Source organism: Equus quagga, chromosome 14, assembly GCF_021613505.1.
Source record: "Equus quagga isolate Etosha38 chromosome 14, UCLA_HA_Equagga_1.0, whole genome shotgun sequence".
Lineage (NCBI taxonomy): Eukaryota > Metazoa > Chordata > Mammalia > Perissodactyla > Equidae > Equus > Equus quagga.
The window spans coordinates 21,351,556-21,374,657 of NC_060280.1; the positions used below are offsets into that span (position 1 = coordinate 21,351,556).

At 43.5% G+C, this 23,102-nt stretch overlaps 1 protein-coding gene across 23 annotated transcripts in view; it reads right to left on the reverse strand.

Moving 5' to 3' along the window:
• The window catches only part of PPFIBP2 (PPFIA binding protein 2), a 144,156-nt gene that overhangs the window by 53,742 nt on the left and 67,312 nt on the right, over window positions 1–23,102 (reverse strand). For 13 of the 23 annotated variants that reach the window (XM_046685232.1, XM_046685236.1, XM_046685234.1 and 10 more), the window contains 4 exons: window positions 21,086–21,175; window positions 20,760–20,852; window positions 16,371–16,484; window positions 5,236–5,367 (listed from right to left, as the gene is read on the reverse strand). In XM_046685232.1, coding sequence (XP_046541188.1) covers window positions 5,236–5,367; window positions 16,371–16,484; window positions 20,760–20,852; window positions 21,086–21,175 — 429 coding nt within the window. Of the gene's footprint in view, window positions 1–5,235; window positions 5,368–6,177; window positions 6,384–9,755; window positions 9,967–11,117; window positions 11,192–12,093; window positions 12,186–12,948; window positions 14,454–16,370; window positions 16,485–16,652; window positions 16,883–20,759; window positions 20,853–21,085; window positions 21,176–23,102 lie in introns of those variants that run through there. The other 10 variants (XM_046685237.1, XM_046685245.1, XM_046685246.1 and 7 more) reach the window with 5 other exon arrangements.

A 23,102-nucleotide genomic window follows, 5' to 3' on the forward strand; every position in this document is an offset into this window, starting at 1 on the left:
CCCTTCCTGATGCTGTTCATGCAGGTGCATTTTTATTTGTTCTTTCTATCTTTTGTACAAGCCCCTTTGAAAACTAGTTTCTCTCAAGGTACCTCTAAGCTCTTCCTTTTTACTGGTATTATTCGTGAAACTGTACAGTCAGACATATTGTTAAGTATAGTTCAATATTCATGAGTCATCTTCTATTTTATTTCTGAACTTTCAAAGTCATGATTTACCAAAGTCTACAGTGCATGTCTATGAACTCTCCCCTCCCTCACTTTCATGAACTCTCAAACAACAATAACCACCCTCTTCAAGGGACCCATCACTTTTACTTCATAAACCAGTTTCTCCCTTTGCTTCAACATTAGAGCTACAGTGGCATTTTTCTCAGTTTCTTTCTCTACCCTCTCGCTAGAAGCTATAACAAGTGGGGAGTGGGGTGGGGGAGATTTTTAGGAGCTATCCAAATTGCTGCTCCCCTCTCTTGCTGCCCCTTGTCTGCCCCAGTCAATCTGGGGACCTGTATCAGGAGCTCATCTATTTTCCTCCTCTGCTCAGTGTGACTATGTGGTGCATCCCAACATTTCGGGGACACTCTCCTCTAATTCTCCCTATACATGTGGTGATGGTATTTTCCAGTCTGTCTATCCTCAGGCTCAGCATTTCAACTTACTTTTGTAATTCTTTTTCTCCAGGGCTAGCCCATCTCCCCTCTTAACAGGGCTGTTTCTCTTATGGGCAGAGCCTTTTGCAGCTGTGTTCCTTTCTTGGGTGCCACACCATGAAGTCCAGGTGACATTTATGAAGTTCTAATTGCTGTTCTGTGTTGTAATCTCAGCCTGCTTTGTTTATTACTCCTGTTTTGCCGACCTTCAAAGTTCTTTTTTGTGGTTCTTTGCTATGTGAAACTTCTGGGCATCTCCCATAGTCACAGTCTTTCCCACCCCACATACCTGTTAAAATTGTTCACAATTTTACTTAGTTCTTTCTCTCCCTCTTCCTTCATGCTCAGTTTGACACTGTCCTTGCACTCTTACACATTGCGGGTGAGACTATAATCTCTATATTCCATAGGACAATTTGGAAATATCTATCAAAATTTCAAGTGCATGTACCCTTGATCCATCAATTCCACTTCAATATCCTCACACATGTACAAGATTATTCAAGCAGCATTATTTGTAATAGTAAACACTTGGAAACAACTTAAATGCCCATCAAAAGAGGACTGGTTAAATAAGGGCATAGTCAGAGAGTGGAATAATACGCAGACATAAATACAAATGAGGAGGCTTTTTTAATGTAATTGGTATGAAACAAATTCCAAGACTACTAAGTTGAAAAAAAGAAAAGGTCTAGAATAGTGTGCATTTGTGCAAAAATGGGGGAAAGAATACTTATGTGTGTGTATGTGCGCACGCACGTGCATGTGTCTCCACATAAAATTTGCTTGTCCGTGCATAAGATACCTCTAGAAGGATACAAAAACTGATAACATTCGATTGCTGGCTGGGGGACAGGCGTGGAAGGAGACTCTGCTGTACACACCTTTTAGAACTCTTGATTTTTGAATTGTTGAAGTATACTTCCTATGCTAATAAAAATGAATAAATAAAATAAAATAAGAACACAAAATATAAAAACTCCCCTTGTCAGGCCAGCTCTCCTCTGAGCAAATACAATCTTTCCAGCCCTTGGTCTCTACTCCAAGTTTATCGTTCTGGTCGCCCCAGTTCAGAAATCAGAATCTCTCCCTTCCAATTCTTCCCTAACAATTGGAAGAAAGAAGGGATGATAACACTACCCGAGCTCTAAGACATTTTCTACCAGAAAATCCTAAAGATTCTTTCTGGTTCTCTTCATGTTTGTGTATTTCCCTGATCAATTAGGCTGATTTCACTTCCCAGCACATGCTGGATCGTTGCTCTCTCTTTACAGGCTGCTCTGGTGCTACGTGCGTGCGTGCAGAACCCTTTGGATCTCACAAAGGGATCCTGTCACAGGCTTTGCTGCATTCCCGGCGCTCAGGGAAGCCAGACTCCCTTCACCAAGGAAGAGCCCTCCTAGGGACACACCTTTGATATGGCACACCACTCAGAAGTTTTCCTTTGCCTCTGGATCTCTTTCTTTCATGTTCTATCCTCCTAATTCTGGTATTTACTTTCCATGTCAGTCACTCTTCTGCAGTCCTGCTTTTCAGTAGTAAACCTAAGTGAACCACTCTTGGGTCCCCTGAAATGACCCAGAACCACTGCAAAACGCTCACGAGAGAAAGGTAAATAGGAAATCCAGTATTCACCATATCTCATTTGGGTGCCACTAACTGACTCCTGAGCAAGGCTGGCTGTCAGGATTGTCTCTATTTGACAAGAAATCTGCACGTTAAAGTCCTCAGGTTTATAGACAACCATCCATAATCACTTCTACAACTTAGAACAAGCAGCAGGAGATTGGCTTAGCCTGAGATCAGAACCAGACAGAAAGAGCAGTCTGCATGCTCTTAACAGCATCCTTTTTTTATTGAAACATAAAATGGAATTTGAGGATAAAGCCTGAGCTACACGGAGGAAGTTTATTTCAGATTTGCCTACCTTAAAAAAAAACCAAAACAGGTCCTGCCTTTTCCAAACCACAAGGAATCAGGCCTCAGGCTAAACACATTCACTAGAAAAACCAGGGGCAGTGTAGAGGCAGCATTCCCTTTATCCATGGAGCTACAACCTCTAGTGACCTTAGCTAGCTAAATGTCTCCCTCAAAATAAACATCTCTGTGCACGTGACAAAAGTGCAGCTTAAGCAGCACTCTGCGTGGTTTTAAGCCTCTGCTGCTCCAGATAGTTACAAACGGTGGTGGAGGTTCTGGGCATACCAGCAAAGATTATGTTCAATTACAAGCATGAGAAATTTGTTTCAGGTCATGTGGCTGTTCACTGATTATCACAGGTTTGAACAGCCTAAAACATTCCTCTGCATGGAAACCTAATGTTTGTATTAGCAACTGGGAAGGGCTGTTATCTGGTAGGACTGAGGCTAGCAGCTCAGGGTCCATGTTGCCTCATGCATGAACAGCCTAATGGAAAACAAAAACCAAAAACTCAGATTGAAAAACAATCCTTCAGAAAAGACAGAAATAAAGCAAACAGCAAAATGACTGCTTTAGCTATACTTGGCCCAGAAGTGGGAGCTGTCCTTCCTTCTCATCTTTCCTAGAAAGAAACTGAGCTGCCCCAGCTTGGTACTAACGCTGCTCTCTTCCACAGATGGATTGACTTTCACACTCACACACCCCCATGTGTGGTCCATGCTCCCTATAGTGACTGATTCAGAACCAGGCACATGACCCAAATTGGCCCAATCAGACACAACCCTGGGGATTTTTCTGGAATCTTTGAGAAAGAGAACCTCTATCTCTCTGCAAGGGTTGCCAGGCTGGTAAAATCTAAAGCTAATGGCCATCTCTGTCACCAAAGGGGAGAACCTTCCTGAGAATAAGTCTAAAACAGAACCAAGTGATACACTGAGGCTGATTTCTAATGACATCGTGAGGTCACCTGGATCTAGTAATACTGGACTTTCAAAATCCTGGATTATTCAAGTTGTGTGATCTAATAACCCTCGCTCCTTTTTTCTTTTAATTTAAGTGGTTTTGTGTTGTCACTATCACTTTAAGCCTTCTCAGAGTTTACTGAATTCTGCCCACAAAGCCTTAATGTATGTTCACATGTAATCACACATCTTAAAACATTGGTAAAGTAACTCTAAACCTGGAGAAAATTCAATTGCTTCTTTCTCAACATTTAATAAGTAGAGTCTATTCAACTAACACTTCACACAGATAAGTTTTCAGTCTGCATGACCTTTGCTATATGCAAATAATGTATGTAAGTCTACATTTCCATTTCCAGCATGCTTAACAAGAAAGTATTACTATCTCCATTTTACAGAAGAAGAAACAGAGGTCTGGGAGGTTAAATTACTTGCCTAAGATCACAAAGCTACTGGGTAGCTGAGCTTGGATTACAGCCAGGAAATCTGATTCAAGAGCCTGAACTCTAAATAACTAGATGATATTGTCCTCTGTTTAATGGAGATACTTTCTTTTGGCAACGATACTTCTCACTAATGAACATGTTCTCAAAAGTAATGCAAGGCAGATGGCCTACACATTAAAAATGCCTCAATCACCAGTGTTTACCCAGTAAACACAGAAATATGATAGGTTTCAGTACACAACGTTAGCACTTAATAGAAAGAAACAATACCCATCTTTAGATTTTGAAGATGCCTAAATGGAGGAAGGGAATGAAGATAAACCAAGTACCTACTAAATGCAGATACTATGATAGGGACTTAACTTTTGAATTTTATTTGGACTCTACCACACAGTTACCCATTTTATAGAGAAAGAAATTGAAGTCCAAAGAGATTAAGTAGCTAACTTGTTGAAGTTCAAAGAGCTATTAAGCAGTTAAGTCAATAATTGAGCAAAGCTGTTTGTCACCCTAAAGCCTATCTTCTTTCCACATCTCACATGGCCAGGTGCGAATACAGGGACTTGTAGGTAGAGGCACACGGAAGGTGGCTATCTAAGGTTAAAGCAGGGAGTTCTCTCTCAAATAAGGGACCTCTGAGCCTAAAATTCATCCAAATATTTATCCAAAAAAGAAGTCTGGCATGCTCTAGACAGATAGAAGGGCATATGGAACCTGAAAACAAAAACGATATAGGAAAACATTCTCTTAGAGAAGGCCTGTGCATGGGCTCAACCATATGGCCTATCAGGAGAAAAGAAACACATCATCTAAGGGTTCCATCTGGGTCAACGAAATGCATATCAAAGAATGTCTCCAAACTCCTTGGATATAGTGACAGTGGCCTGTTGGGCAGCTGACTTCATCCAAGTACACCGTCCTTACCTTGGCTCTCACGGAAGACATCTTGTGTCCCTCCACATCTTGTCTGATGCTTCCCCCACTACTGCTTCTCTTTCTATCCTTGTCAGCAGCTTGAGGAAGGATAAAGCTTTAGAGCCAAAACTGGGTGGTTTGGGTATTGCTGAAATCTGCAGCCACAGCAAAACCTGATAACTTGGTATTAACAGATCATTGCGTCTCTACTACATGTTTCTGGCACCCAGCAGTTGCCAGGCTTAGCGTTGACCAGATGGCCCGCGTCCACATTAGGGGAGTGTCGCCTGGTCTGAGCTTAGGATAGTATGGGTCCCTGGAGAATTTGGTACATCACACTCACCTCTGCCTTTCTCTGCTTCTCCTCCTGCTCTCTCTGTTCCTTCTCCATGCCAACTAGCTTGAGCTTCAGCTCAGACACTTCAGTCATCAGATCAAGCTTCTGGGTCTCAAGAGATGTACGACTTAGCAGCTCCTGCAAGCAAAAAACAGATATCAAAGTGATAAACCTCCATGGCAACAAGGACAAGGCTAGCTCCAGCCACACAGCATAAGGCAATCTCTAAGTTGTGTGTTGGACAACACAGAGTTGAGATTGCTGCATATGAGCCACAAGTCTATTAGGGACAGGCCTGGGCTGATACTGGGTCACTCATGGGTAGCACAGCCCCTGCTACTATCCACTGTGCTCTGAGAGACAATGGGAGCTACATTTCTCAAAAAACACATTTGTCCATAGAAACCTTTATTCTTTATTTCCTAGCAGAGAAAAATGGAAGGGTCTACTCAAAGAGCTAAATTTCTCCATCTCTATTTTTAAGGCAAAGCAGCAGGTGCTCTCCACCAGAACAAACAAAAAAACAAGCTTATGTTAACAGCATATTATGTTAACATAACATAATATATATCTTATATTACATGTTATGTTAACAATATATTTTTCAAAACCAAAATTTCCATATCACCTCCTGGGCTCAATCAGTGCTCAGCCCAGTCTTCAACACATCCCAGTGTAAGACCTCACTGCAATGAACCCAGAAGGGAGCTGCAGCATATAGTAGATATGCAATGAGTATTTACTGAATGATTATATTAGAATTCTGTTTATGTGATATGGATCTTTCCCGGCCACTATGGGATGTAAGCAAGAAATTATTCTTTCCTTACTGTGAGGACAGACCAGGAGAGGTCATTAGTAGTCCTGCCACCACTTGAACAGTAGTAGACCACAACCTGCCATTAATATATACACTTAGACAAAAAATAAAGGTGAAAGGCAAAACACCTGCTCAGAGCTACCAGGAATTATGAAAGACCTCAGAAACCAGGAGCATTTCCCAAAGTCCAGGGGCAACGTTTCTCCATTGGCAAAAGGCAATGTTCCATGAGCTCCAAAATCCTGACACATGGTAGACACTGGATACACAGGTCCTAGCAAAGAGACTATAATATGGCAACTGGGAGAGTAATCAGGCAAATGAGCAGACAGAAAAGATACAATATCCTGCCATGGTCTGAACATTCTGTACCATCTTGGGCAACCCAACCCTAGCACAAGAGTGGTGATCTCAACATTCTGACCCAATAGCTGTGATTTCACATATTCTGAGCAGTCTTCAGATCATAAACCAAACCAAGTAGGACAGAGATTTTAACTTGGAATACATGATTCCCCAGGCCAAAGACCCTCAGTACCTCAGAAATCCAGGCCACACACCGTCCATCTGCTAATCTGAGGGGATGAGTATCTAGAAGTCACCAGTTCAGCAAAATGAGCTCACTGAGCACTGGGCTGAGGAGGACAGCTCTTCCTGGGCCAGGCAGACTTGAAGCTGGCATAAAGAGCAGAGGCAGCAGCATTGCCAGCCAGAACCGTGGGCTACTTGGTCACGAGGAGTCAGCCAGATAAGTGTGTCCAATATAATGGAGAGGGGAGGACATCAATTCACCGAGCGCCTCCTCAGTGCCAGACACTGTGGGGTATTTTACCTACATCCTGTCAATAAACCCACTCAGTGATTTGATAGGAAATAGTTCTTCTCGATTTTACAAATGAGGAAACAGACACAGAGATTAGCCTGTCTTGGCCACGGACACATGTCAGTCAACAGCAGAGTTAGTTTTCAAACCAAGCTTTGTTTGATTCCAAAACTCATTTCTGTCTAATGCATCACATTGTTTTCCAAACAGAGGAAGAAGTCCCAACTTTAAGGGTAATCAAAAATACACGCCAAGAAAAGCCAATGAACAAATACTCACTGGGCCCAGGAAATAGCCACTCAAATGATCAAGATTTTGTTGAGCACATACTATCTACTAGGGCCTGGTCCTAAGGCTATGCAGATTATAAAAGACCCTAAAAGGTTCTTCCTTGGGTGAAGAAGATAATTTCTGGGTCTTGAGTATCTTAAGATATAATCCCTGATACCACCCACTCATTCCCACCGCCTTCTTCCTCTTCCCCACCTTCCTCTCTGCCTCCACCACTTCATTTTATGTTTATCTCTCCATCCTTTCATCTACCTGCTTTGTTCCAAAAATGATCTGAGGAGGCAGTTTGCAAAATAGACAATTCAAGTTAAAAAACAAATCATAAAAACTAAAGCAGGTAGGAAAAGAAGTTGAAGCCAAAGTTCAGTTGGTATAAAACTCACACCCTAAAGTTCTATACACAGCTAGAGATAGACTACAATGTGTATGCGAGCTTCCCAGCCACCAGTGCAAAGGGAAAAAGGAGCAATTCTACAAATCAAGGTCCATGAGATAATAACAATTGCTTTGGAGTACTGAGAACTGAGAAGATATGCTTGCATGAGACTTCAATCATTTATTCAACAAATATGTTTTAAATATCTACCAGATGCCAAGGCCTAGGGATATGACAGTCAAAAACACAGCCCCTGTTGAGTGCCTGAGTATCTTAAGACAATATTCATGCAGTTTGTCTACAGACCAGCATTTAAGTCACTGCCTTCATGGGGTTCAAAAAAGCCTCAGAATCTATCCCTCCTGAAAGCTAAGAATCTACTCAACTTCCACTATTGCCAAAACCCCTCTAGCTGCTTTAACTGCTGGGCTATAATTGATCACACCATCTTGCAGCTGACCAGGATAATATTCTACTTGGTTGCACTAAAGTTCCAATAGCCATTCCAATTGGTCATGCCAGGGTTCCAGTTGGTTACACTAATATTCCAAGTGGACATTCCAGTTGGACACACCAAAGTTTTAAGCTTAATTTCATATAGTCCACCGATAACAAAACTTTTACGTACTTTCTCCTAGCTTATATCTATTAGCATGTGCCTTTCATTTCATTATCATTACCCCTCATCCTTCTCATTAATAAGTACTGTCCTACTCCCTGAACTCAAAACCAGCCATCAACAAGATTACCCCAGTCCAGTTCTACTTTCCCATCCCCAGGCCTGGCATGGCCTCCAGCCAGTATTATGTACTGTAACCTCTATCATATGTGTCCTAGTGGGATTTAACTACCCTACATTCTCAACTGCTCCTTCTACTTCCAGCATAAACTGAATTTTGACTTTTGTATGATACAACACATCCTTCTCAGTCATCTCAAGTGGAGATCACTCTGCTCCAACAACCCAACTTACTCCAACAACAACTTACTACAGAACACCTTTCTCCCTGTTTCAAGATTGCTTCCAGACCATTATTTGTCCCTATTGATCGTCTACGTCTGCCCTCCTCATTCAGTTATATCACACTCTCCCCGAATATCCAGAACCCAAGACAGTCTCCCACTTTCCTTGAGGCTTTTGTCTTTTGGTCAACAGATTCTCTTCTTATTTTGGGTGCATTCCATCTCCTCAGTAGCTTCAACATCCTTGTTAATCAATGTTTCACTCAGTATCCACTCTGGCTTCATGTTTCTTGACCTCACCACCAACAGGCTTTGCTTCTACTTCATTTCAGCTTCTTCACAGAATGGCCATAACGTGGCCCTCATCTTTATCCAGAATGCATTTGCTCTTCTAAAATCTTCCACTCAAATTCTCTCCTCTGGCCACAATCCTCTCACTTTTCAACTGTCCCGTTTACTCACTCAAATAATCTTTAATTTTTTCTTCTGTGGTCACTAGTTACTTAATAAACCCCTATTTTCCTAGTTTATCAACTTCCTTTAAGCAATATTTGCCTCCTTATCCACTCAATACCTCGAGGTTAGTCATTTCAATTGTATCATATCTGCATCAGAAAATCCCTCATCCAACTCATCCCTGCCCTAGACCTAAAGTGCATTTGTTTTACCAGAGCCCAATCCATGCCAAACCTCAGTCTTTTCCCTATGTTTCTACTCCCCATGGCCCGAGAATTGCTGGTAAAAGTCACTTAATGATGCCAATTGGTTTCCATACAAATTTACACTATCTAGTTACAGCTGATCTTCTAATACCGCCTGGCAAAACTTGCATCCATCTCTGGCTGGTTCCTTTCAGAGATTGTTCCAAATCTTTTCCATACTCCTCAAGTCTTAAATGCCACCCTATCCCTCTGCTCTCCTCAAATAACCTCACCGATTTACTGAAAAGATTTCTTTAAATCATCTGACCATTACTTGAAATTATATCCTTTCTATTTCATAGTTTTCCGGAATTGTCTCTCATTAATATCTCTGAAATCCACATCCGAGAGAAAGCAAGCCCACGTCTCCTTCCCAAGGTCAGTCTGGCACAACTGCACATGGCCACCTTCTCTGTCAGGTTCTTTCCCCTTTAAGAACTGTTGCCTAGCCTATTGCCTAGCCCAGTAAGTTTCCAGGTTGCACATAAAAAGCATACGTTAGAGAACACAGTGATTCTAGAGTTTGCTCCTGAATTGCCCCATCTGACTCACCTTCCTGTTGTTGACCATTTCTGTCTCTAGACTCTTCACGCCATCCTCACACAGCTTGATGAAACCTCAGGTTACCTCCCTGGTTAACCATTAGCGTTTGGCTTTGTTCTCTGAGTTCTGGTCCTGTTTCTCCCACTAACTGGTAACTCAATGACGCTTACTCACATGGTCCTAGGCTTTCCCTCACCTCTGTCCCGCCTTTGAGGAAGTTCCCACCGAGTCTGTGCTGCTTCAGGGGAGGACCATTAATCATCCACTCTGACAGGCATTTAATCTCTCCCTCACCATCAGCTCCCATTCCTCAGGCTATAAACATGATCAAATTTCTGACATTCTAAAGAACCTTCCCTCCTGACTTTGCCTATGCCTCAAATGACCACCGTCAACTCTCTGTGCTCTCACTAGGCAACTGCATGCTCTGTGCATCGTGTGTGTGAATGCTGGCTCTCTCTATCCCCTCCTTTCCCCTCCACAGCCAAGCTCCAGACGGAACAATTGAACCCTGGTGCCTCTTCTTCCTTACCTTCCTGTCACTTCTCAACAAGACATCTGTATGTCTGCAATCCAGCTTCTAACTTCACCAGGCAGGGCACAGAAATAGCTCTAGGGACCAAAGTCCAAACATTCAGATGCAGCTTACACTTCTCAGCTCTCAACCGACTCACCCTTCATCCACTCACCAGTATAAGCTACTCCTTGCCACCCCATCTTGCCTTTCGGTTTTCCAGACCTTTCTTTTTTGTTTTCCATCTCCTTTGCTGGCTTGCTTTATTCTGTCTACCCTTAAGAAAAGCATTCTTGGATGCCTAGCTCTCATCACCAAGACTGGAGTTATCTCTGGATCCAGCCTATTTGTCTGGAGCACCAAGGCAAGGCTTGGCCCCTCCTCAGACCTGTAGGGAGGGATCCTGCTGGAATCTCTTGGAATAATACAGCTACCATAATATGTGGGGAGGCAGGGGGCTGGAGAAAAGCGGCAAAGGGTTCATAAAAGCATTAGAGCATAATAGCATAACTGCTGTCCCAAGTGTTTCAAGGTTGCCTATGTAAATGAGAGAGGGGAAGGGATTAGGAGAGGGTGGCATGGGAGGTGGGTGGTTTGTTTCTCTTACTATGAATGACCATGAAACTAGGTAATGAAAATTTAGGAAAAAAAACAACGAACAAAATTATCACTTACCCCTCTCACTTTACCACTACCAATAATCTCTTCCAGAAGGACAAATACATGAAAAAAAGCTTACGTCTGAGAGAGAACCATCATTTCCTTTTTCCAAAGCTCAGTCTCTGACTGGAGCCGATAAAAAGAATTTGCCTTTCAACTTATTCTCTCCTTAAAGGGCCACATCTTGAAGCAATTACCTCCATTTTTAAGTGTGGAACATAACCCAGGGAGTTACTGGCCAATGACAGAGGACCGGAGCCAGACTGGCAATCTGAAACCAGAATGAAAGAATGTGCCATGGAAAGACATGAAAGGAAAAATGTGTCCCTTTGCCCTTTGAAGTAAGAGGCCTAGGCCTTACTGCGAAGCCTCTTTCATGAATAACTCTTTGCAGACAGAGGGGCTTGTAGTCAACCTGGGTTTGAGTCCAGACTCAGTCCCCATTAATAAATCATCTCTCTGAACCTCAGTCCCCTTATCTGTAAGAAGGGGAAAGCACGCTACTTCACAGTGTGGTCTGGAGATCCAACACCAAATGAGATACACTTGAGGAAAGAAGTTATTTCTGCCTTACAAATCTCCCAGGAGGAGTTTTAGGGAATAACTGGCAAATCCCTGTTTTCTTCACTCATGACTCAAGTGTCTTGCCTCCTTAGACAGATCTGTGCTCCCACAGGACTGTGTGCATAGCTCTGTTTAATATTCTTTTTGAGACAGAAATACCTCCTTAAAGGTACTCTTGGGAAATTTATCAGCTGGGTGCTGATGACGCTCTGTCGAGTTCACACATCTGGGCCCATTGTTCCCTCACTCAACTCAGGGGCAGAAAGTGGGCCTGTGTCTTAGGTCTGTATCCTCCTGCTCAGTGTCTTGACTTACACTGGCCATTTGTGCAATAGTTCAATTTTAACCAAACTGGAATGAATGTACTACGGCTTTAAGAGGCGGGCAATGTAGAATCCACATTGTCATCTCTATTCTCTATAAAAAAAGAACACAGGTTCATTGGCTTTCCCAGATCAACAGCAAGTAGTGAATCTATAGAAAGTCATGTCCACTGACTCCAAATCCCCTAAATTTGTCACTCTTCACACCTCAGCTAAAAGGTAGCCAAAAGAACAAGGCTACCCAACAGCCGGAGCTCTAGGTCAGGTAGGAGGACTGAAATAGTACCTGGTGTCCTTCGAGGCTTCCCAAAAGCTGAGTTGTGTCCTCACAAGAAGGTTTGCATCTTGTCTACTTTTTGGCACTGAAGATTGTTTCTGCTGTTGACATTGATCACACTGTAAGTAACCAGTCTCTGGAAAGTGCTCCATTTGGCTGCCAGCCCTGTCTAAAACTCCTTATCCACTAAGAGCATCAGCTTCTTCCCTGAAACCGTCACCCTCTGGAGAAGGGTCAGTGATCAGGAGCAGAGGAGCTTGCTGTGCAGGAACCTGCTAAACACCACAGAGCCCACGGAGGCCACTTTAGTAAAAGCCACCAGGGACTTCAAATATAGCAACAGACCATGGGGAACCTTCCCTGTGACAAGAGATTTTGTTGCCAACATGGTCTTAGCCAGTCACAACAAGGAGGGTGCTGGCCCATGCCTGTGCTCCTGGGGTGCTATTCTAGGCCCTGGGCTTGGACAGCTTAGTGTGCAGCCCTCAAAGATGCAGCTGGGTAGCTGGGCAATGCCTTGATCTGCTTAAGGAATAAGGGGCAAGGCTCAGCCCCGTGAGCTGTAGACCCACATCAGTGGCTCAGACTATCCCAGACCAGTGAAAACTGCCTCTGGCTCTGGCCCTTTGACGATCCACTTGTACATTACCTGGGAAATGTCTCTTCCTAATGGGGAAGGTTCCCTGGGGAATTCAGACATGCTCAGTGAGACTGAGACCATATCTGAGTAGGTGCTCCCATAGGCAGCCCCAAGAGATGCTCTTAGCTGCCCCTTCCCAACCTGCATCCCGCAGTGGGCTGCAGACAAGAAATATTTTGCCCTCAAATGTGTCCATAATCTATGGGCCACTCATATGGACCTACCTGCGTGCTGATTCTGTTTGGTTCTGGTTTTCCTGTCTACTCCAAGGGTCTTCATGCTCTCTCTTTCTAGAGACTGGATGGGTTAATATATAGAAGAAAACAGATGGAGCTGAGAGATCAGTGCTTAGCAGAGGCCGGGCGAAGCCAGGCTTGGGGGTGTGTGGCTCATGAGTTGGGTGGAGAACTAACTCCCTCCCTCCTGGGCTCCTGGAGGGAGGCCAACACTGGTCAGGAGAGCAGCTGGTGGGAGAGACAGCTCAGTGGGGTTTGGAGCCCATGGAAGCACAGAGTTGGGCTATGCTGGTTGGGTTTGGGTTTCTTTCAGTCTCCCTAGCGCTATTCCAGCCACAGAGGGGTCGAGTATAGACTGGAGGCTGCAGATTAGAGGTCTGTGGACCAGGTTTGGCCTGAAGGTGTGTATCATGTGGGTCACACAGTATTTTTTTTTTTCATTTAAATTAGTTGCCAACGTCTTTAAAAGAGAAAGACATCTTAAATCTGGATTTCCAGCTTCTTGCAAAAAATGGGAATATCTAGCAACACTGGGCCTACATGGGCAGTCAGCTAGAGTTGGTAGTGGCTGCCTCCTTTAGACAGCAGGCCTTCAGTGTACAGCGTCAGCAGGAGCAGCACACCCGAGGGAAGCAGTATCAATGGGCAGTCAGAAGGTCCTACGTTGAGACAGTGAAAGGACCTCTTCAGAGCACCTCGAGCCTTTGAACAGGAGGCCAGGATTTTCTCAGGGCAAAAATGGTCTCTGAGAGCTGGTGGAAAGAAGCAATCCTTTGCCTCCATTCTCTGCCTCAAGGTCATGAGTCATTTTTACTCCCACCACGAGAAGCCAAGAGCCCTGAAGTCCAGGATATCACAGTGAAACCAGGCAAGTCTCTGCCTGCCCCCAGTTCAGAGGACACATACGTAATCCAAGCCACAGATAGCATCGCATGGACGCTGTGGTGCAAGAATTAAGTGTTTTTTCAAACATCATCAAGAAGATTTCAGGAAAGTATTAACATGGACAGCAGAAACATTCAACTTGGGATTTGGAGCTGGGAACCCAAAGATCTCAGGCTCAGACACCACCAAGCCCAGTAAATACATGAGTGGGAGCTGAGGATCAAATGCATCCTATGACATGATCTCTGAATTTGCCAAGACAGGAGTATTCCCCATGCCTTTCATTTTACCCGTGAAAGACTGAGAGAACACAGTGAAAGTTATGGGCATAAAAACAACTTGGTTAAGTTTAAGAAGATCTTTAAACCCCAGAGGTGGCAAATAAGAGCTACCACATTGCAAGATATACCAAGCCAAGACATCCACCTCTATGGTACATGCAAACCACATGCCCGCTACCTCACCCAAAGCACATAAGAAAGAAGATTGAGAATAAACAAGATATAAAGGGTAACTGAGCTTAAGATTTTTTCAAAAGTCTAAAATCCAGTCCAAGGGATAATGCTCAGAAGGACAACACAGCCTCCCCCAGGTGGTGCTGGGAACCAACATCAGACTCCTTGGCACAGAGACTCTGAAAAGAGAGTGGAAACACTGCCATGGAGATGGGTCCAGGGCAGTCCCGGAAAAGCAGTCATGGTGGGTGGTCAGAGAACTCAGCACTACAACGCAGCCATTCTCTGACCTCTGATGACACGGTCACTCGCCAGGCACTGTCTTCCTGAAACATCAACTTTCTGACATTTTTCTGACTTGTGCCCTTCCACATGCAAATTTTCCTGGTCTCTTTCTCAGTTTTCTCGTAACACTCCATCACCTTCCCCCCTCACGCCCACCTCAAAACCACACCTCGTGCAGCCTTTAAAATACAGTCTAGTTGGGTCCTATGCACTCCAGGTGAAAATGCTCTCCTCCTATTTGAGATTTTTTCCATCAGGATAATTTCTTTCCTGGGTCTTCAAAAGGAAGATCAACTTTAATAAATAAATAAAAAGACAGACAGACTCAACTTCTATTGCAACTCCAGATTTTCAGGGCATACGATGAGCAAGAGAAATGGCACATGATTTAAATAGAAAATCAAACGGACCCAAGAATGTGGTAACTTATTAATCAGCAGTGAAAAGATAATGAACTAATAACAGCTTCTGAGCTGTTGGAACTAGTTTTTATAAATATTTGCATAAAAATACTGGCTTACTTTTTTTTTTGTTCTTCAAATGCACTCAAACAAAACTAAGAAACACCTGGAAACTAAGGCATTTATTCTGAGACCAAAGGTCAAATTCAAAGCCTGTGTTCATTACTATTCTGTGGAGAAATAATCTGAATTTTACGTTGGATCACTGCAATAAAAAAAAGTTAGAGCTTGGGGGAAAGATGATAAGAAGTCATCTAATTGGACCCACTCATTTTTAAGGAACTAACTTGTTCCTAAATAGTGAGCACCTTTTCTGTGTCAAGTGCTGTACGAGGTGCTACAGAGCACACACACATCCACTTCAGTCATGGTTTATTTTTCAAAATAGCTGAAAATGCAAGAATGATGCAAGTAAAGGAAACCTATTAATTAGATATATATTAAAATAGATTTCATAAAATAAAATTTCTAATTAGCTTCTCAACAGATTCTAAAAAGACTTTTGATAAAAACTTGACACCCCTCCCTAAAAATTGCAGCTCATTATTTACAATAGGGTAAAATTGTTCAAGAGTAGAAGAGTCAATTATGATTCACTCAAAAAAAAATCTATAAATAAGAGTAAAGACAACTATACAGGAAAATTTAAAAATGAAAAAAACCTCACTCTGATGTTAAGCATACAAAATCTGAGGACTAAATTGTACCTCTGGTGTGAATAGAGCTTTGCAAATTATATGTACACATAACAAGGAAGACGGGAAGGAAAGAGCAGAAGACATTTAAGAGATTCTTTTTTTTTTGAATGGTAGGAGAGCAGCTAGTTGTTTTTTCATTTTGATATGTATTAAATTATATTAAAATATTATTATGTAATAAGTTTTATCAAAGAAAATTACACAGAGTCAGAGGGGAAGAGTGAGAGGGAAGAAAGGGGCACAAAATAAGCTGATTGACTTTCTAAAACCCCAGATGCCACCCACAGTCAAACTGTGGTTCACGTGAGAAGATGAGGGTGACAGCGCCAGCAGAGCGCTCCTTCTCTGAGCCAGGCCTAGAGAAAGTGCCACCTGGGAATCTGTCTAACCAGCCCAACAGGTTATTCATCTCAGGTCTCAGGCCAGCCCTTCCCCACCCTCCCTGCTCTGTAACTCTCAATGTTCAGGCTGGTTTCACCTGCTGTATAAACAACACAGTGAGCAGTCAATCCTACCCCCAGGCGGAATGCGAAAGTAAGCAGTGAGAGCTGCCCTGGACGCAGAAACGGGCTTTAACGTATGAGCTGCTGTAGAACCCAAGGACCTGCAGCCCCACCAGGCCTTACCTGTTGAAGCATCTCTTCAGCAGCATTGAGTTTCACCTGGTGTCCTTCCAGACACACTTCCAGGTCCCGAATTTTCTCTCCTTGGGCTTCCACTTGGTCTGTGAGGACACTCACCTGTTCCAGGAAATAAAGCAATGGTGGAGGAGTGGGAATGGCTCCCCGCTGGAGGTGAGCCGTGAAACCACACCACTGATTCTCATAGAAGAAGAATGGCTTTTCTTTTTGGTGGGTAGCAGGTAGGGAAAGAGTCCTGGATGAAGGAAACTCCAGTTGTTTTCTTACCTTGCCAGGGAGTCTCAGCCACCGCCTTAATGACGTTGGTCACATTTCCTGCTCTTGACAGACTCAAGAGAAAAACACCCAACAGCCATGAGAGCTGCCTCCGGGCTGGACTCTTGCTCCTTATTCCTCTTCTACAGCTCAGTCAGGCAGCCCCGACCTCAAGGCATACCTCAGCTGGCTTGCCAGGGCTTCTGCCACCTCATGTGGAAGAGCAATCCAAACTTCTGTGGAAACTAACCAATGACCTTACCTCTCTCATAAGGCTGTGAGGACTGCTCACCTATCAGGCGAGTGTTCTGAAGCAATTAAGGAATGCGGGACGTAAAGGGCATGTATTAGCACTGACAAAACTTGGCTCCAGAAAGGTTTTTGTGCTTCACAGGCCAAAACATGACTCTAAGTCATAAATATACACAAGCCGCGTTGCACATACATGGCAGGAAGAAAGTCATCTTTCTGAAGAACTCTGAGGATATCTATTGGAATTATTAATAAAAATTCATTTACAATGTCATTTAAATTATACCCTAAATATATACTGAGAGGATTATCACAGCCTTCTGTATTAGCGAACTGTCTACGATCCTTTTTCTTTTTCTTTATTAAAGAAAAAGTAGGAAGATGAAGAAAGTAAATGGGTGGCCTCCAAAAAATAAAGAAATCAATGACTGGTAAATTGAGTCTTTGGACTCGGTTTTTAACCAATGGTTGAGTCATTGCCATTTAAATACAGATTATCATAAATTTTTTCTCAGTCTATAAAGGAATGATAGCTGGAGCATGAGTTAATATGAACTCAGCTATGAGTGTTTAAATAAACTTTATGAATTATAAAGCTCCCCTTTACAGAGGAACCAACCTAAATTAATATGGCTACTTTAAGCTTTCCATTTTTATGTTCTCACGTGATTAATGAACTATTGAAACATTCCCGGAGTTGATGCATGCTGTGCTAGCATTTCAATTATAATCTGAAAATGGACACCTGTTAACTAGGCCCATCTTGAACACAAACCTTTTATGGTTTTTCATTTTTTATTCCTTGTTGCCCAACACTATCAGCAGTACTAGCCTTTTCAACTACTAACTTTCCTTTCAAAAGGGCAGGATTCCAGGGGGCAGCCATTGCTCCCCAGGTTCCCAAGTTTCTGTTTGGGAAGGATGTGTTATGGTTAATCCTATTATGAGGATTAACACTTGTATAGTCTGCACCACGCCTTGGGGCCACGCGCTGGCAGGACCCAGAGCAATAATATGTGATCTCTAGCATTCTATAGCTTGGAGCTCAGCCTGGCCTAAGACTTAAGAAACACAGGGCGGTAAGGTCCTTATGAACCTTGATACTTACCCTAAGCATTATGAATGCAGAGTTGTAGAAAATTGGGACAAAATATTAAAGATCTTAGAATGTGACCTTCATTCAATAAAAACAAATTTTTTGGAGCCTCTAAAATTATGCTCAGCATACAGAAGTATGGGGGGGATAAAGAAGTGAAAACAAACCATATGATCCTTGCCTTAAGAAGTTACAGACTAATGATGATATAAAAGATTTTGGTTTTAATTGGTTTTACCAAATCCTGGAAATAATGTATTTTGTTGTGTGTGATTTCCCTTGTTCTTTCACAAGTAAACCCAGGAAAACATTCTGGGCCAAGGGCTCCAATTAATTCAGTCTAGCTGAGCTGCCTTGTGAATTAAGTAAGAGGTTCTGCCACGCTGAGGGTCTGTCTAACCAGCTCCATGGGGCCACCGTGAAATAGCGGTGATCACATGAGAGCAACTCTGAAAGTCTGTCCACAAGCTCCTGGCAGAAAAGAAACCACTAGGATCCACTTCTGATTTGTCTGATAAATAGCTTCCCAATTGTGTTAGGATTATTTAAATAAGAATTATTCAAGAATTAGGAATTTTAGAAAACAATGAGTCAAAGAAATGATCACATAGGACTTCATTAAATCTCAATCCTCTAAATAGGAATGTTATTTTAGCCAGGAAGTTTCCTGGTTCAAAAGTTTGCAATTTCATACTGCTTGCTGCCAAATTCTAAATTGGACCCTCTTTCATCAATCATGTCATTGGGGTAGAGTTTCAAATTACACATCCCTCAAAATGGCTGCGCTATACTGTGCTGTAGATGTAATCTGGCACCTGCTTCCTCTCTGAAGGCAGTTCCCACCAGGCTTCTTTGAGATCACCAACTCCAGCCACAGGGCCCCTTCCTGTTCTTCCCACAAACCAAGCACACTCCTCCTTCAGGGTGTGTGCTGGACCGACCACCTCCTCTGCCTGGAATGTGCTTCTCCAGGTGTCCATGTGGCTCTCTCCCTAGCATCCTTCAGGTCTCATCCTATGAGGGAGGTCTGCCCTGACTACACAATCCGTATCCTGCTTTATTTCCCTTCATAGTATTTATCACCGCCTGAAATATTTTGTGTATTGGTTTGTTTATTATCCACACCCACACCCACACAAACGGAAACTAGAGAATAAGGGTTTAGGAAGTTTGCCTGTTTTCTTCACTGCTGCATCCCTAGCACCTAAAACCAGTGTCCACCAAGTTGTAGGCACTCAAATATTTTATGATGAACAAAATCAACAAAGTGAAGCAAAAAAAAACTAGGATGCAAAATTGTATAATTATATATTTGGTCTGAGCCTAATTATTTAAAATAGGGGCAGGATGGGGAAAAAAAAGGATAGAGAAAAAGGCCAAAATGTTAAACTTTTTTTACCTTTTCAAAGTTTCTAAAATTATCATTTATTTCTCTTATAGTCATAAAATGAAGTGAAATGAATAAAAGAAATAAGGTAAAATAGAAGGAAAAAAACAAACACACTGTAGCCTCTTAACTCTAGTGCTAACTCTGGTGCTCGAAAGTTCCAGAACCCTACCTGCCTCCTCTTCCATTCTACTACCAGTCTTGTCCAAAACCCTTCAAGCTTTTTTTTTTTTTCCTGCTTTTTCTCCCCAAATCCCCCAATATATAGTTGTATATTTTAGTTGTGGGTCCTTCTAGTTGTATCATGTGGGATGCCGCCTCAACGTGGCCTGCCAAGTGGTGCCATGTCCACACGCAGGATCCAAACCAGCGAAACCCTGGGCTGCCCAAGGGGAGCGTGCGGACTAAACACTCAGCCATGGGGCCGGTCCCCACCCTGCAAGCTTTTTAAGGAGCCAGGATTGGGATGTTAGCCTTACTATTCTCCAAATCGTCAATCACAGTGTCTGATGCATACCAGATATTGATGCTTGACTGATGCAGGTGAGAGCTAACACAGCAAAGAGCCCCTACTTCAGCAAAAGTCCTCCCAGAAGAATGCTCAACTTTATGTCCTACCAAGGAATGCAAGTTTTCAGAACTGAAAATGTTCCTTTGACTATCATTCTCCGTGGGAAGTTTTGGAGTTCTTCCCTTCAAAGCAAAGGAGTCATCAAAGGCTTATTAGCCCATGTTACCAGCTCCAGGGGATTTGCAAGAGATCAGTCTACATCCAGCTCCAGATGATTTGGGCCTGATCCCATTAGTATCCACCCTTAGGCCTAAATTGCTCATGGTTTTGTTTTATTAGAAGGACACATCTTATCTCCCTTGTAAGACTCCTGGGCTCCTGAAGGACAGGGTCTCATTAATCAGCCTGGCCACAGAGCTTCCAGTGTATAGAAGCAAGAGCTCGGTGTCCATGATAAATAAATGAATGCATTCATGGCTCCCAAAAGCCAAGTCCAGAGTTAAACTGTGCCCCTAGCTGCTTTCTGCTTTGTCTCAGGAAGTCTTTTTAAAAACATATAGTAGGGGCCAGCCCCACGGCTGAGTGGTGAAGTTCGCACATTCTGCCTTGGCAGCCTGGGGTTCACGGGTTCAGATCCTGGGTGCAGACCTACACATCACTTATCAAGCCATGCTATGGTGGCATCCCACATAGAAGAAATAGAATGACTTACAACTAGGATGTACAACTATATACTGGGGCTTTGGGGAAAAACATATACTATGGGAGCAGGATAAATTCAACAGAGAAAACCCCTTGCACTTCCCTCCTATTTAGGGCAGCTACAGAATGGGAGCTAACTGGATAAGCTGGTTCCCACCAAAAAAGACCCACCTGTAATATGAGGGACTCCTTATCTCCTTCTAGACGTGCCAAGCGTTCCTGGTACGTTTCATTACTAGCAGCACCGTGGTGATTTACCTGGGACTAAAGGGAAGAAAAAAAATACACTTAAAAGGTTGGAAAAACATCTTACCAACTTCCAAATGAAGTATGCAATTTGTGAGGACGGTTTCACTGATTATATGTACAAAACCACCCACCTAAACAGGAAACCACAAGATTTCAAAACTACTACAAGGTGGACCAGACCAGATACCATTGATAGGTGTGTCTTGAAAGTTGGCAAAACCACAAAACCACCCCCTGGATGACCTCACCCTTGGCCAGGAAGGTCTTGATGTAGCTTCAGAACCAGTGGTGCTTGACTTGACTGGACACGTTGGGTCTGGTTTAGCTGGAGGCACAACCTGCCAGAGGTACCAACAGCAATAAGGGTCTACTCTTTGAGAGACTGGGGAGCTGGTACCATTCACCAAGGATCTATGTGGGAACAACTCCTGCATAGATCTTGGTATCCCCTAACTCTCACGCCAGGGTTCTCCAGAACCAAGGCACACCTTACAGCACAGAGGCCTGTCAGAACATGGCTCACACATGGAGGGTAGGGGAGGCCACCTGCACAGCCCTTCAGCTACTCACTCGTCCCTTCCAGAAGTGGCCAATTCCACCCCCAGTAAGGGCTCTGGCAGCCAGGCTGGCATGCTGTGTTTCTGCAGAGCTAGAGCTGAGAGAAGCAAGCTGAGAAAGCTGAGATGAAACGTCTTGAGAAGAACCCAAACGACAGCCAGAGGGATCTCAAAGGGCTAAGCAGGGGGAAAACACAGGAAATGGAAAGTACCCAGAACTATGGAAAACAGAGGAAAAGGAGAAGATTTAAAATGGCAGGTAAGAGGCAGGATCTTATAACACGTCCTGAGCTGGAGACAGGAGCTGCTGTCACTTTCTGGGTGTGTCTGACCTGGTTGCAGGCATGGAGAAGGGAGGTAGCTGCTAACAGAACTGAGCTGGCCCAACACTACCAACACTCCCTTCTTCCATGCTAAATGGAATGCCCACCATAGACCATCCAGGGACCTGGCAGTCTGAAAAAGTAGACCTTACTGCTAAATGGGGAAGTGACAATCATAATAATCTGAGCTAGTCCAGGGAAACTGATGTTTCAATGTTCATGAAGCAGGTATCTTCCACTCCAAAGGAAAGTCATGATTGTGCAAACAAGGGGGTCAGAGAGGAGCCCAAGCACAGGGGCCCAAGGGTGGTCCCCTTCTCCTGAGTCCATTCCCCACATTCCAACATTTAAGATAGGCTTTCCAACCCCTCCCTATTAAGAAAGGGCACCTCCTTCCTTCCCTTGTCTCACCTCCTCCCCAGTATACTGCCCAGGTGAGGGCGGGTGGCAGAGCCAGTCTTGGTCCCAGCATTCTCCATCCAAACCTGGAGTCTCACTTGTGAGAGAAGCACTGGCTGTTTGTTGAAGGTGCAGGGGGAGGGTGAGCACAATGGCCATTTCCCAGGGTGGCTGTGCCAGGCACAAGCTAGATAGGACACAGCACCTTGCCATACCACTGCCTTTTAATCAAGCCTCTCTCCAGTCTGCATCTTGTTCATTGTTATGGAAGCTCTTTCATACCATAGACAAAGGCCTTAACAATCACAGATGGCTCTTTGTGTTGATGGCAGTTTATAGTTGTTACATTAATTAATATTCCAGTCCTCCCATGGTCAAACTCTGATTAGTATGCGAGGATATAATTATAACCTACATTTTCTCAGAACCTGACAAGAAAAGAGAAGAAAATAATTCTTCTGACCAAAACCTCACGAGGGTGATTTTCAGGGGATAAAGAAGATAGAAAAGGACTCAGGCACCCATGTGAAGCTCTGCATGTCCAAACCCAGTGCCAGAGTCAGCATGTGCATGTGGCACTCAGCACTGGCAGCTGCCACTTCTGCCAGTGAAGCTGAAGAAGAGAAGATCAAAGGGAAAACTCCTTCCACAAGACTCCAGAAAGCCACCACACCAACTGTGCCTCAGTCAAGGAGCGCAGTGTGCTCCTCATTATAATAAAAGATCTACCCACACAACCACCCAGAGAGGTGGCTACTTTTACTAGTTGACCAAAAAAACCCACAAAACTCCAGTAAGAAAGTAAGTTGACATCATAAGCTCAGTTAATACACAAAATGCATGCCATTGAGTCTATAACACATACTAGAAGTAGACTGCAAAATCTGGATCCCCTCTAGCAGCCAATGGAAAAAGGGAAGCACAGTGAGGGAAAAGATGCAGAGATCAGTATGGCAAAATCAATTGCTTGCCTAGGAGAAGCAGAA